The sequence below is a fragment of the Arachis duranensis genome, unplaced genomic scaffold, assembly GCF_000817695.3.
Source record: "Arachis duranensis cultivar V14167 unplaced genomic scaffold, aradu.V14167.gnm2.J7QH unplaced_Scaffold_232525, whole genome shotgun sequence".
NCBI lineage: Eukaryota > Viridiplantae > Streptophyta > Magnoliopsida > Fabales > Fabaceae > Arachis > Arachis duranensis.
Window position 1 is genome coordinate 48515 of NW_026264851.1, and position 13375 is coordinate 61889.

General features: G+C 33.5%; 2 protein-coding genes across 3 annotated transcripts in view; both read left to right on the forward strand.

Annotated features, from left to right (window-relative positions):
* The window catches only part of LOC127744139 (NAC domain-containing protein 89), a gene marked incomplete in the record, with an annotated part of 2132 nt that extends 1466 nt beyond the window's left edge, over nt 1-666 (forward strand). The window contains 2 exon segments of the mRNA XM_052256417.1: nt 59-99; nt 204-666. Of these exon segments, the coding sequence (XP_052112377.1) occupies nt 59-99; nt 204-554 (392 nt within the window).
* Nucleotides 667-10017: 9351 nt separating this feature from the next.
* LOC127744140 (uncharacterized) lies at nt 10018-12428 on the forward strand. Of its 2 annotated transcripts, none has more exons than XM_052256419.1 (3): nt 10018-10399; nt 10730-10831; nt 12007-12428. In XM_052256419.1, exons 1-3 carry the CDS (start codon nt 10367-10369, stop codon nt 12172-12174), a joined length of 303 nt encoding a protein of 100 aa, XP_052112379.1. In that variant the 5' UTR covers nt 10018-10366; the 3' UTR covers nt 12175-12428. The 2 variants fall into 2 exon arrangements, with proteins under 2 accessions (XP_052112379.1, XP_052112378.1); XM_052256418.1 differs by having other exon boundaries at nt 10021-10399; nt 10641-10831.
* The last annotated feature ends 947 nt before the right edge of the window (nt 12429-13375 follow it).

The window sequence follows — 13375 nt, forward strand, 5'->3', positions numbered from 1 at the left end:
ATAGGTAATGAAGTCAATCAAGCCAATGAAGTCAATATAGTCCATGAAGCCAATCAAGCCAATGTAGCCAATCAAGCCAATCCCAGAAATCACCCTCAGGTAACTTGAACAATTGCATAAGAAAAACAGAAAAATGATTTGATATGTTGTGATGTGTGGTTGGAAAGTGTGATGGAATTGAATAAGATTATGGTAACATGTAGGTGGACGAAGATGATTGTTATGCAGAGATCCTAAATGATGATATCATCAAGTTAGATGAATCAACACTCTCACGGCCATCGCCACCACAAGGGACAGCAAACAGGAGAATCAGGCTAAGGGTTCCCAAATCAACAGTTCCCAAATCAAGGGTTCCCAAATCAACGGTTCCAACAGGAAATGGTTGCCATTGCTCCAAGCAATCATCAAACAAAATTAACACCTTCCTGCCATATGCTTTGGTGGTCTTCACTTTCTTCGTTTTCACTTTGTTAGCTCTAGGCTTCTTTCTTATTATTAGGAGGTCCCAAACTACTGCGCAATATTCTCGAGACCTCTCTAGAGTTAATTAAGACGATTAATTAATTAGTGTTTAGTGTTGCATAGCCTTTGGATCGATGTTAGTATGTTACGTTGTATACAAAATTACAAACAAATATGCACTCTTCATAGTGAAATAGTAAGGATAAGGATTATATTATTCGTTACTTTCCTTTATTTTGCATCTGAATACATATTAAACCAACGTTGAATGCATGGACATCATTATTAATATTAAATAACTAAATATATGATTAAGCAAGCTAAATCAATTGATTAGCACCTTCCTTATTCATACATGCTTGGATCGCCAATCAAGTATGAAGGTGTGGGCAATGGCACGTGGCTGACGCTGCAAGGAGGATCTTGGGATAGATGGATAGATATGGCCGTAAGGGTATGTTGTTAATCACAGATTTGGCTCTTATATATGGGAAATTGCACCATTTCCATTATTTTGCGTTTATTTTTGAAGGCTAGTACTTGTCCACAACCACAAATAACATATAACCGGGAACTTTTAATGGATATTCACTACTTATTATAAAGTGCAACACCGTTCTAATAAATGCCACTTATATTATACTACGTCACACATTCTTGCCCATACCATAAACGGTGTATTAATAAATTAATCATGTAGCTATCAACTTGGTTATGTATGTAGAATATATATATTTTAAAAATAAATTAAATAATTTATATTTATACATAAATATATGATAATTAATTTGTTAAGCCTAATTTAAGTAAAAAATTTAATTAAGCTTTTTTTGAAAAAATAGTTTAAATAATAAATAATTATATTAAAAGTAGTTTATAGATAAGTTATTTTGTGTTTGGATTTTTAGTTCTAAAAATGTTTATTTTATAAAGGTATGATAAGAAGTAATAGTATTATGATAGAAGTTATTTTTTTTAACTTCTCTATAAGTTTCGAAATAACTATTTAAAAAATTGTAATTTTATTTTAAAAATTGTACCAGACATTAATACTACTACTTTTTATAAGTCAAAAATTCAAAAGAATTACTTTTAAAACTTTTTAAACGGACCTCTTAGTTGATCTTTTATAATATACATTGTTAGACTTCATGTTTTAAAGAGGCAAAGCAGCAAGTTTCTTCCTAGTTCCCACCTATTGTGATAAAAGCAATTTTACAAAATCAAACAAAATTGTTTAAAAAAAATCCTAACTAAAAGTTTAAGTCAAAGTTTAGATTTAAAAGCAGATTCTTTTCTTATTTTAAAAGATATTTTATAAAAAATAATATCATCAATCGTTAGATGATTAATTTAAATTTATATAGTTAAATATGTTAAATTATTTAAAAATTTACAATATCGTCACATAAAAATATTTATCGATTTTAAATGTACTTGTAAAACTGTTAAGGAATGAATAGCTCAAGTTAGAAAAGAGGAATAGTTTATTTAATTGCAACTTCTATTATTTTAAAAAAATAAACATGCTAATTCTTCTCAAAGTTTAGTTTGATCTAAAATGGTTAAAATAAACTAAACTTATCAGGCAAAAGATTTGGTGGTCCTATAACGTTTGGATCATTAAATGGTTCCATAATAAAACATGTTATTTTAAGTTTTTTTTAATAACTGTTAAATAGTCTTTTTCTAATTTTAATTACAAATTAACCCCGTATATTTTATTTAATTATAAAAACTATTTTTTTTATAAATTATTATTTTATGAATCAACTATTATGTTTATTAACAATAAAAAATAATAACGAATTAAATCTTCCATTGATCGTAATAAAACTTTTGGCCATTCTAATGAATTAAAATTTTATATTTGATCCATCCAGGCCGTGGAATCGTGTTTTCTTAAAAATCAATCGATTGAATTATCAAAACAATCGATTGAATTATAACTCAATCGATTGTATTACAGTTTATCACAAAACAATTGATTAAAAACTGCAAGACAGCATAATTTTCGCATAAATCAATCAATTGGTCATAGTATTTTAATATATTAAAATACTATGATTAATCGATAATTTTCTTAAGCCTCTCTATAAAAATGAGGCCATTAATTTTCTTAAACATTTGACCAACGAGCACGAACCTTCTCTTTAAAAAAAGGGTTAAGCTGCGATAACATTAGAACAATGATTGGCGTGTTAAGAGAAATTTTAAATGATTAGAGGGTGCTGTTTATTTTACGATATTTAATATAGTTTTAAGTAAATATTTTTTGTCTTAATTTATATGGGACTAATCGATTGAAATACTATGATCAATCGATTGATTTATACGAAAATTATGCTGTCTTGCAATTTTCAGTCGATTGTAATCCAATCGATTGAGTTATAATCTAATCGATTGGTTTCTAAGGAAACACGATTTTACGGCCTGGACGAACGTCACGGATCAAATATAAACTTTTAATTCATTGGAATGACTAAAAGCTTTATTAAAAAAATATACTTCGAATTACACTTACACATGCTGCACATAGTAATTTGAATTGGCCGGATTCAAATTACTCATCATTTAATTCTGTCCATTTTTTTTAAATTAATAATTGATTAAAAAATTAATAATTTAAAATTTAAAAAATATATTTTTTATTTCATGCATTAAAAAAACTAACAAAATATTTAATTACGAGACTTCTTTAAAATATTAATGAGCTATTAATTCGAATTTCATACAATACTCTTTTGCACATTTTTAATAGTTCATGAATATTTTTTATAAAACTTTTTAATAAATTTATTTAAATTATACCACAAAAAATATTTTATTCTATACAAAAAATTTTAAAAATGGCTTAAAAGATGTTAGAAGTACTATAAAAATTTGTAATATCCTAATGACTTAGGACATTAAAGAAATACTCTACATAGTCAATAATAATTTAAAAATTAAAAAAAAATATAGTTATGACCAGTGTTTACTTAAATTACTAGAACATTACAAACTTTTTTAGTACTCCTAATATTTTTTAAGTCATTTTTTTAAATTATTTTGCCTAGAAAACGGCTTAGAATGGCTTAAAATGGCTTAAAATGCCCTCTATTCTAGGCAAAACAATTTAAAAAAATAGCTTAGAATGGCTTAAAATGCCCTTATTCTAAGCAAAATAATTTTTAAAAAATGACTTAAAATAGCTTAAAATGTCCTTTATTCTAGGCAAAACAATTTTAAAAAATGGCTTAGAATGGCTTCAAATAGTTTAAAATGCCCTTTATTCTATGCAAAATAATTTTAAAAAAAATGTCTTAAAAAAATGTTAGGAATACTATAAAAGTTTGTAATGTTCTAGTAATTTAGGTAAATACTGGTCATAACTATATTTTTTTTAATTTCTAAATTATTATTGACTATGTAGAGTATTTCTTTAATATCCTAAGTCATTAGAACATTATAAATTTTTATACTACTCCTAACATCTTTTAAGCCATTTTTTAAATTATTTTGTATAGAATAAAATAATTTTTTCTAGTATAATTTAAATAAATTTATTAAAAAATTTTATAAAAAAATATTCATAAAAATATATTTTTTTAATTTTTTAATTATTAATTTTTTAATCAATTATTAATTTTAAAAAAATGGACAGAATTAAATCATGAGTAATTCGAATCTGGCCAATTCGAATTACTGTGGGTGTAATTCGAATCAGGTTGATTCGAATTAGTGTGTGTGCGTTTGTGTATAATTCAAATCAACATGATTCGAATTATGTGTGAATAGAGTTCGAATGAATCTTATTCGAACTACATATAAACGTACATTGGTTGATTCATGAACCAAAATTTGGTTCGGCGGATTTCTATAAATAAATTCACCCCTTGACTTAATTGAGTGATTTGCCCTAATTTTTTTATAATTTTAATTACAAATTAACCTCATATATTTTATTTAATTATAAAAACTATTTTTTATTTTATAAATTATTATTTTATTATTCATCTATTATGTTTATTAACAATAAAAAATAAAAACAATAACAAATTAGATCTTTCATTGATCGTAATAAATTTTTGGTAATCCCAATCGATTAAAAGTTTATCTTTGATCCGTTACCTCAATCGATTGGATTAACAAAACAATTGATTGAATTTCAGGTTTCCCAAAACTCAATCGTTATCACAAAACAATTGATTGAAAGTTGTAAGGCAGTATGGTTTACCCAAAAATCAATCAATTGGTCTTATTACCCAATCGATTTAACTCATCAAAGCAATCTGAGTTTAATTAATTTAATCGATTGGTTATGTTTTGAAGTTTGTACGTGACTAATGACATATTCCAATTCAATCGATTAGTACGAAAATTCAATCGATTGAAATGTGATGTAAATAAGTTTTTATCTGCATCCAATCGATTGGTATGATAATCTAATCGATTGAAATTTGAAACGCGCTATATATTAATTCTGGTAACCATACGTATTCAGCCTTCTTCCCCTTTTTAAACATAACAACACTATTTTTAAATTACAAGGTTCTAAAAATCGAACCGATCATCAAATCGCTCGAGCTACTGATTCATTGGTTTAGAAGTTCAAATGATTATTATGTAGTGAATAATGAGGGAGAGAGAGGCTGTGAGAGGTGAGTACTCTAGGGGAGGGAGTACGTTAGGAATACAGTCAACAGCAAAGGATACCAGAATTTGGAATAGGGATACATATCATCGCTTGGAAAATTCTTCGTTCTCTGTATTCGTGGACAACCTACCGGATGATATCTCTAGGAGAGAATTACATCACTTGTTTTGTTGGACAGGAAGAATTAACGATATATATCTTGCCCGGAAACGAAAGAGTGGATCGATTTACCTGTTTGCTTTTGTTCGTTACACGACAAAAGGGGGCGCCCTCAAGGCGATTGCAGAAATGAACCACTGGAGATTACGGGGGAAGGTAATTACCGTTGGAGAAGCGAAGTATAGAAGACAATCTCAAGCGATGGGTGGATCAGTGAGGAAGGAAATCGTACGTAAGAATGGAGGCGTAGCAGGGGCGTCTTATCATGGGAACGGGGTTGCGGCTGCCAAATCCTTTGGGGAACAGCCAGTGCGAGAACATCAGACTGCCACAAAGGGGAGTGGACATCTGAAAAGAATTGATGTGCCAATAGTTGAACCAAATATGGAATGGTTGGCGAGGAGTTTAGTGGGACAAACATTGCACCCAGTGGACCTCTGCTCAGTGAAGAGGGTGGTCTCTAAAAATATACCTCAAATTGTGGATGTCCGGGAGATCGGGGCGTGCAAAGTGCTGTTAATATTTGATACTGTGCAGCATGCGGAGGGTGTGTTTACGTTCAAGATGGATACTTTGCTGCAAGTCTTTCATAGGATCTCGCGTTGGGAGGAATCGGAATGTTGTACTACTCGAAGAACGTGGCTGGAGTGCTCCGGAATTCCTTTGCATGCATGGTCGCCGGAAACGTTCAAGAAAATAGGAGAGCAATGGGGCAATGTGCTTCAGTGTGATGTAATTACGGAGGATGCTGCGTCCTTCACAGAAGGAGGTAGGCTGCCAGGAGGATGCTGCAGTCAGTATGGAGAGAAGCAGAAGTGGCTATGATGAGAATGCAGCTTCTGGCGCCGCTGGCACGGCCCTGGAAAAGGGGGTGGGTAACTGGGATCCGGCGGCAGAATTGGTTTCCGACAGGCTTACAGAGGCTGCGCAAGGAGAGGGCAGAATAGTAACTTCTGATGTCTTTTTGAATGATGTGAACGTTGAGTATTTGAATTTCAAAAAGGATACGGTTGTACCAGATTCAGATAGTACCAAGGAAGGTGGAGTAGTAGATTCTAAGGGGTGTGAGGTGGTTGATGAGGGGGAGTCGGAGAATACGGTTACGCAGGTTTGTGGAGGTGTGAGAGGAGATCATGTGGAATGGGCTGGTACTTATGGTATGTATGACGAGGCCCATCAGGTGTGTTACAAGGCTGGGGCGTGTGTGGGTTATTGTAGAGGGGTGGGCTGGTCTTCAGTTGGCCCAATAGCAAATCAGGGGGTAGATGGGAGGTTGACTGTGTACGAAACACGCCTGCGAAGGGAGCCAGCTGTTGGGCTGGGCCAGGCTAGTCTACTGCATGCAACGGTCCATGGACCTCTCTCCATTGGGGGCAAGGCCGGGTCGGGTAGTCTTATGATCCGGCAGGTCCCACGAGATCTGGGTGATGCGGCGCAAATGGTAGGTTTGCGAGAGAGGCTGGGGTGCCAAGAGGAGGAGGAACTTGAGGAGGGAGAGGTGAGGCACACAGCTAGGGGCTCGTTGGAGGATAGGATCCAGGTTTTGGAAGAGAAGGTGGAGGGAGTAGGGCCGACTGAGGAGGCTGGTGTTGAGTTGGATTGTGGCGGTGTAGCGCATAAGGGGACGATGGTGGGGGAAGCAAATCGCCGGCAGATACAAGGGGCGCAGCACGGTGGTGGTGAGACCGGTCTCCACGATGATGGTTCCCAAACGAGTCTAAGCCGAAAAACGAGGAAGGGTGGAACCTCAGAAGCTAAAGGCAACACAGAGGGAGACATACTGGGGGTGGCTGCTAAAAGCGACGCCCGGGGGGTGGAGCAGGGAATGAGCTGGGCCCAGGTGGTCATGTAGAAGGGGAGGAGTACAAGGGTACGCAGGGAGTACAGAGCCAGGAAAACCAAGCAACCTGGGCACTGGTTGTGGAATCGGGAGCGGTTTTATACGATGAGGAAGAAGACATTATGGCGATTCTACAAGCACAAAATGAGGAAATAGCGGCAAAGAGAAGGCTAGCGAAGCAGAAGAAAAAGGCGAGAAGGAGTCGGCCAAAAAATAAACAAAAGGTGAGCAAAACTTTATTTAAATGATTGTGGGCAGTTGGAATATTAGGGGGTGGAGGGGGACGGTAAAATGAGCATGCTGAAGTCTTTGAAAAGTAAATATAAATTGAACATGTTGGGGTTGGTTGAAACAAAAAAAGATGTGATTACTAAATATGAGGTTGCAAGGCTTTGGGGATCTAGTAATGCTGGTTGGGATTTTGTGGAAGCTGTAGGTACAGCGGGGGGTCTGTTATTAATTTGGGATGATGGAGTGTTTCAAGTCCGTCACAGATATAAAGGTGAGAAGTGGCTGTGTGTTGAAGGCATCTTAACAAGGACCAACTTTTACTGTGCTTTTTGTTTGGTGTACGGGGCGCATGGGAGGGAGGCAAAGAGGGGGGTGTGGGAGGAACTGAGTTATGTGGCAGGGCTGTGTCAGGTTCCGTTCTGTTTTATGGGGGTTGTTCCTCCGAGGATTGAGCTATTTGGGTGGTTTGTGCTAGTTGATCGAGTTAACACCAAGGAGCGGCTGGGTAAAATAGGAGTCAACATTCTGGGGGATAGTTTGTGTGTAATGTGTACTAAGGAGTTAGAATCTGCTGAGCATTTATTCCTTAGGTGTGAGGTAGCTTGGCAGGTGTGGTGTAAGTGGTTGAGGTCACTAGGTGGAGAGTGGGTGATCCCTGGAACCATTAGGGAAATGTTTGAAAGCTGGCATGGCTTGCATAATAGACAACAAGGGCAACAGATGTGGATGACAGTGTTCTTTGCGGTTATTTGGAACATCTGGTTGGAACGGAATGCACGAATCTTTAAAAATACAAGAGCCAGCCTGGAGGTAATCCACACAAAGACGGTGATGAGCTATACAGAATGGCGTGGTAGTGATTCTGGGGGAGGCTGTTGATAGGTCTGGGATGTTAGGTGTTGGTTTGGTTGGTAGCTCGTTGTGTGTCTTCTTCTTTATTTTATGCTCCACTTTAATGTGTTGAACTTTCTATGTTTCAAAAAAAAAAAAAACAACACTATTTTTTCTAATCTCTTTTCTCTCTCTAAATCTAAAAAACTTTTTTCTTTTTCTCTAATCTTATCAACATCTACTCAAAACTACATACATATTATAAATTCTCATCTAAATTCCTAAAAAATCCACCAAACCAATATTATTAATCCTCAACAATACTCACTGTTTGAAGTTAAAATTTGTGACTAGAATTTATCACAATTATATTATCATGTAATGAAATTATTATTAAGTTGTAAAACTAAACGGATTGCCAATCTGCTATGCGAGAACTTTGCAGAAATATTAGTTGGAGTTGATTAGCCATGACTTGGTGATTAAAAAAATAGCATATTCAAATGTATAAATAAACATAATGTGTAATAATATCATTTAAGCGAAGTTTATAATACAATATGAGCTTAGAGTAACAGTTTTTGCTTATTCTCTATTAAGAGAATATAATTAAGAGTAGAGTTATATCTTATTGTTATTATGTTTTTTTTTTAATATGTTATACTATTATTGAAAAATTAAGATTATGTTATATTGTTGTTGAAGTGTTTATATAAGTGAGTTATTTTAGACAAAATCAACTGTATTTATATTTTGAAAATGTATATATATATTTTTTAAAATAAGGTTTGGATGATGATTGAAAATTTTCGATAGAATAATTTTAACTTATGCGAAATTATTGAACAAGTCAAATACTCAAAAGAAAAAGTATAAAGAGATCATGAGAATAGTAAACAATGTGAATAATAGAATAAAAAAATTAAAATTAAAATCACAAATTAAATTATTAATTAATTATTTTTAATTTCAGATTTTGAATTTAAAAAAAAAAGAAATTTGTAATTAAACAAAATCATAATTAACAAAGTTTACTCCCAATATCACACTAACCTTTCATTCTTCATTTGCGATCTCCGGTCTGCCAAGTCACTCCAGCGCCGCTGCACATCCCCGCTGTCAAGCCTCTCCTCATCCCGTTTGCATTCTATTGCGATGCGAGATCGCGTGCGCAGCCCCATGCATCCTCCTTTTCGCTGTCCACCCGTCGCCGGCCGTGCAGGTCCCATTGCAGCGTCATCGTGCATGGTAGTGTTTTCGACGTCCAGCGCCATACCTTGCTACATTTTCATACATGCATATTAGTCACTTGTACGTAAATGGAGTCCAACTTGAATGAACTGCTTTGTGATGCCCCATCGTCATTCACCAATGAAAATTTCTCTCATTCACATGTAGTTACTAATAGATAATAAGCTAAATGTTCAGTTCATTAGGTATACTGATGGTTAGTCTAATATTTATGCAACTAGTTTGATTAAGTAGTTACTAGTAACATATGTCGGATGTTCAGTTTAATAGATATGCAGATGGTTATGTTGATTCTTAATTGGATATTTATTCCTTTTGATTTGGTTTACTTAGCTGGATGTTCAATTCACTATATTTGCGAATGGTTATCCTAATATTAGGATTTAGGAGATAATTTGAGAATAGATTGCTTTTTTATTTTATTGGGCCAATTCTAAAACTAATTGTTCACAAAAATTTATTATCTACTATTTTTAATATATATTTATATTTTAATATATATTTTATATTAATGATTTATTTTAGTGATTAATTTAAATGTTCATGCAATATTCTTGTTATAGAATTGACCTTTACCTTTACTCTTTTGGGGGTATTTCCCTGGAGGGTGCGCAGCAAATCACAATAAGCCTTCGTCTCCCAAAGTTACCACTGTAAATTGGTGAGCAGCTATACGGAAAGAAGAAGAAAAAGAAGCAGCTGAAACTTCTTGCTCCTTGGTCCTTCACTCCTTCTTGTTCCTTACTTACGTTTCTCATCTTCCCAATCCCTAAAACCCTAAATTACTACCCGGAATCCCCTTTCCGTTTTCCTCAATCACCTCTAACTGTTTCCATTCCCATTTCCGATATTCCCACAAAACTCGCCTTCTCTCTGCTTCCTTTAATTCTTTTTAGCGCTTTTACAAACCTCTCCCTCACAGGACAGAGCACGTAGGTTGCAGATCCATAATGAATTTCGGGTTTTCTCGCTCACATCAATCTGTAAGTTCTTTTCACGCTGATCTCGATTTCTTCCCCTTTAATACCATTTGAGTTTCTCAATATAACCCTAATTTCAACGACCTTTCGCTCATTGACTTCCTTTGACTTGTCCATTTGAGCTACTTATATTGTACATAAGCATAACTATGTAAGAATTCCCAAATTTCCCATTCTAATTTCAGGAAGAAGCAACTGAAGTAATTACAATTGTTTTGGTGTTTCTTTATTTAATGTTAAGCAGGTGTTTAGCGTGTAATTAGCTAATTGGGAATCATGTCGAGGCCCATGTTGCTTGTTTTTCTGCTGCTTATACTCATAATCACTTCGCAGTTCGAGTGGAAGCAACAGCTAGTGGCCGATGTTGACTCAAATACCGCTCTATCTCAAAAGCAGCATCAGATTACAAAGGGTGAAGAAACTGTGAAGGAGAAGGTGTTGTTTTGGTTTATCCCCATTCTCCACTTTGTTTGGTTTTTGTGCATCTCTGTTTTATAATTTGTAGCATTTTAGCTATGATCCAGTATCTCTTTGGTGTGTTGTTGTTCTAAGTCTGTTAGGTTGCACTTTGATTCAAGATGCATGTTATCAACTTCTCTTACGAGAGAGAGATCTCTGAGAGAGAGTATAAATATACATGGCACCGACTTCAATGAAGATGCCAAAAACATCTTCCCAACATATGTACCCTTTTTGTTTATGGTTATTAACCCCACCAAGATTGGTGACCCAAACATCTCGACATCAGAGAGAGAGAGAGGAGGATTCCTGAAAAAACATTCATGCTGCTAAGTTAGGACATAGGAGACTCGATAAGTCGTGCACTAGAAGTTTATGAATTTGTTGACAAGAAGATAACTTTTGCTGGTCTGGCAAGACTGGCCGCACTGGTGGAAGCTATATTTTGCTTAGGTTACCACAGATAGCAAGGTTTTTTTGTGGGGTTGGGGTTAATGTCTTTGGTTTGAATCTCATGATTGTTGGTTATTGCTTCTTTAAACAATGAAATTAATGGGAAAGGGGGAGGTAATTTATTATGAATAACCATTTTTTAGCTCTTTAGCTTAACAAATTGCTTTATATATGTAAGACAAGAAATTGTGTTGTTGCCCCTTTGGTCTTCTTTGCTTATAGCCGATAAAATCTATTCACATAAGCTTAGAGGATATTCTTCTAGTTGTATAATATATTGCTTTGATTGGCATCTCTCTGCATATTGGATCCTTGTTTTGAGTGAACATATGGACTTGTAGAAGCCATAGTAAACCACTAGGTTTTTTTTTCCCCAAAAGCATAGTAAACCATTAGTTAGTTGTTTGAATGTTGATTAGTTATGTGATATGTTTGGGAACCATTAATGACGTTGCTTAGTGGTACATACATTCTGTCTCTCACCAACAATGACATAGTCTGAGTTTATGGTGGCTATACTAGTTCCTTTAAACTAATCATAGTAGCACTGTTAAATGTTTACATAATCACATACCTTCTAGCTTTTCTTTTCCATGTATTATTCTATGTAACTAATATTTACTTATAAAATTATCTGGTGTAGCCATTCTATCTATTATTTACTTAAAGTTTTCTTTTAATGCTTGTTGCTTCTGCAGATCATTTTAGTACAAGAAAAGAATATACGAAGACTGAACGAGCTTGTGCGGCATCTCCAGGAACAACTGCAGCAGTGTAGAGGAAGCAATGGAACTACAAATGGCACTGCAAGCCCTCTAGCAGAGCGGATTCTGGAGCTCGAGCGACAACAGATTTTAGAGGATTAAACAAAATGTGGCAAGTATATTCATGGTGTTCATCTTTCTGCCCCATTTGTAAAGTTGTATCTTATAATTCGTTACAAGGGAATGTTGTAAAAGATTTGCTCCCTGTATGATTTGCGATTTTGAACTCCATCTCAATGCGATTTCCACATAATCTCATCCAGTGGAAGGTGCAAATTGTTTGAATCATCTGTTAACCAATGAATAACAAAATATGGCTTGGATTACTATGATGATGTGATTCCAAGTTCCAACTATTGTCGGCCAAGTAGCTGGAAGCAGGAGATTAAGAAAGCATAAATGTAGGATGCTAGTAAAAAGTAGTTATTATTATTATTATTATTATTATTATTATTATTATTCAACGTGTAAATTTAAAATGTAGTTAATTTTATTAATAGGACAATGTATGATTAAGTGTTTGTTTGGGCGTCATTATTTTGATAGAAAAAGATATTTTTTCAATGAAAATTTTTTTAACGTATTTAGTAAATTATTAATAGTAAAAGTAAAAATATTAGAAAAATAAAAAAATATTTTTTTTGAGAAGCTGTAATTTATATTTTTTTAAAAGATTTTTTTTAAAAAAAGGATGTTTTTCATAAAATAAATAAATAAATAAATAAATAATTATTTTTATATCGTTATATCTAAACATAATTGATAGATAAAAAGATCTTTTTGTACGGGATAATGAAATATAAAATTATTTTTATTTTTCATAAGATCTTAAAAAAAAACTGAAAAAATATTTTTTTTTTTAGAAACTCACTCAAACAAACCCTAAACGTCTCTTTAAAGTATAAACTATTTTTAGGTTTTGGTTTGCTAAAATTTTTTGAAGAGGTGTTTGTGCTTTTTAAAAGCATAATATCTTCATTTTGTGTTTGATAAATTAAAAGATTGGGAGTACTTTTGAAAGGATCTAAAGTAAAACTTTTTAAAATTGGTTTGTACTTTTCAAAATTTAAAAGTCTAATATGACGTTATATATAATTTAAAAATTAATTAATATATAAGGTTATATTAGGTTTTTAAATTAGTCTAATATATAAGGTTATATTAGACTTTTATAATCGATTGAATCACCAAGAAACACGATTTTTCAGGCATTTACAGATGTAACGGATCAAGGATAAAAAAAACTCGTTGATTTACATTGTCAAAATATTTATGAAGGTAACGATTAATGAAAAATCTATTT

Coding starts and splice junctions, on each gene's coding strand:
- LOC127744140 (XM_052256418.1), top strand. CDS start 10,673: ATGTCGAGGCCCATGTTGCTTGTTTTTCTGCTGCTTATACTCATAATC. Junction 10,832..12,006: donor AAGAAACTGTGAAGGAGAAG/GTGTTGTTTTGG, acceptor TTGCTTCTGCAG/ATCATTTTAGTACAAGAAAA.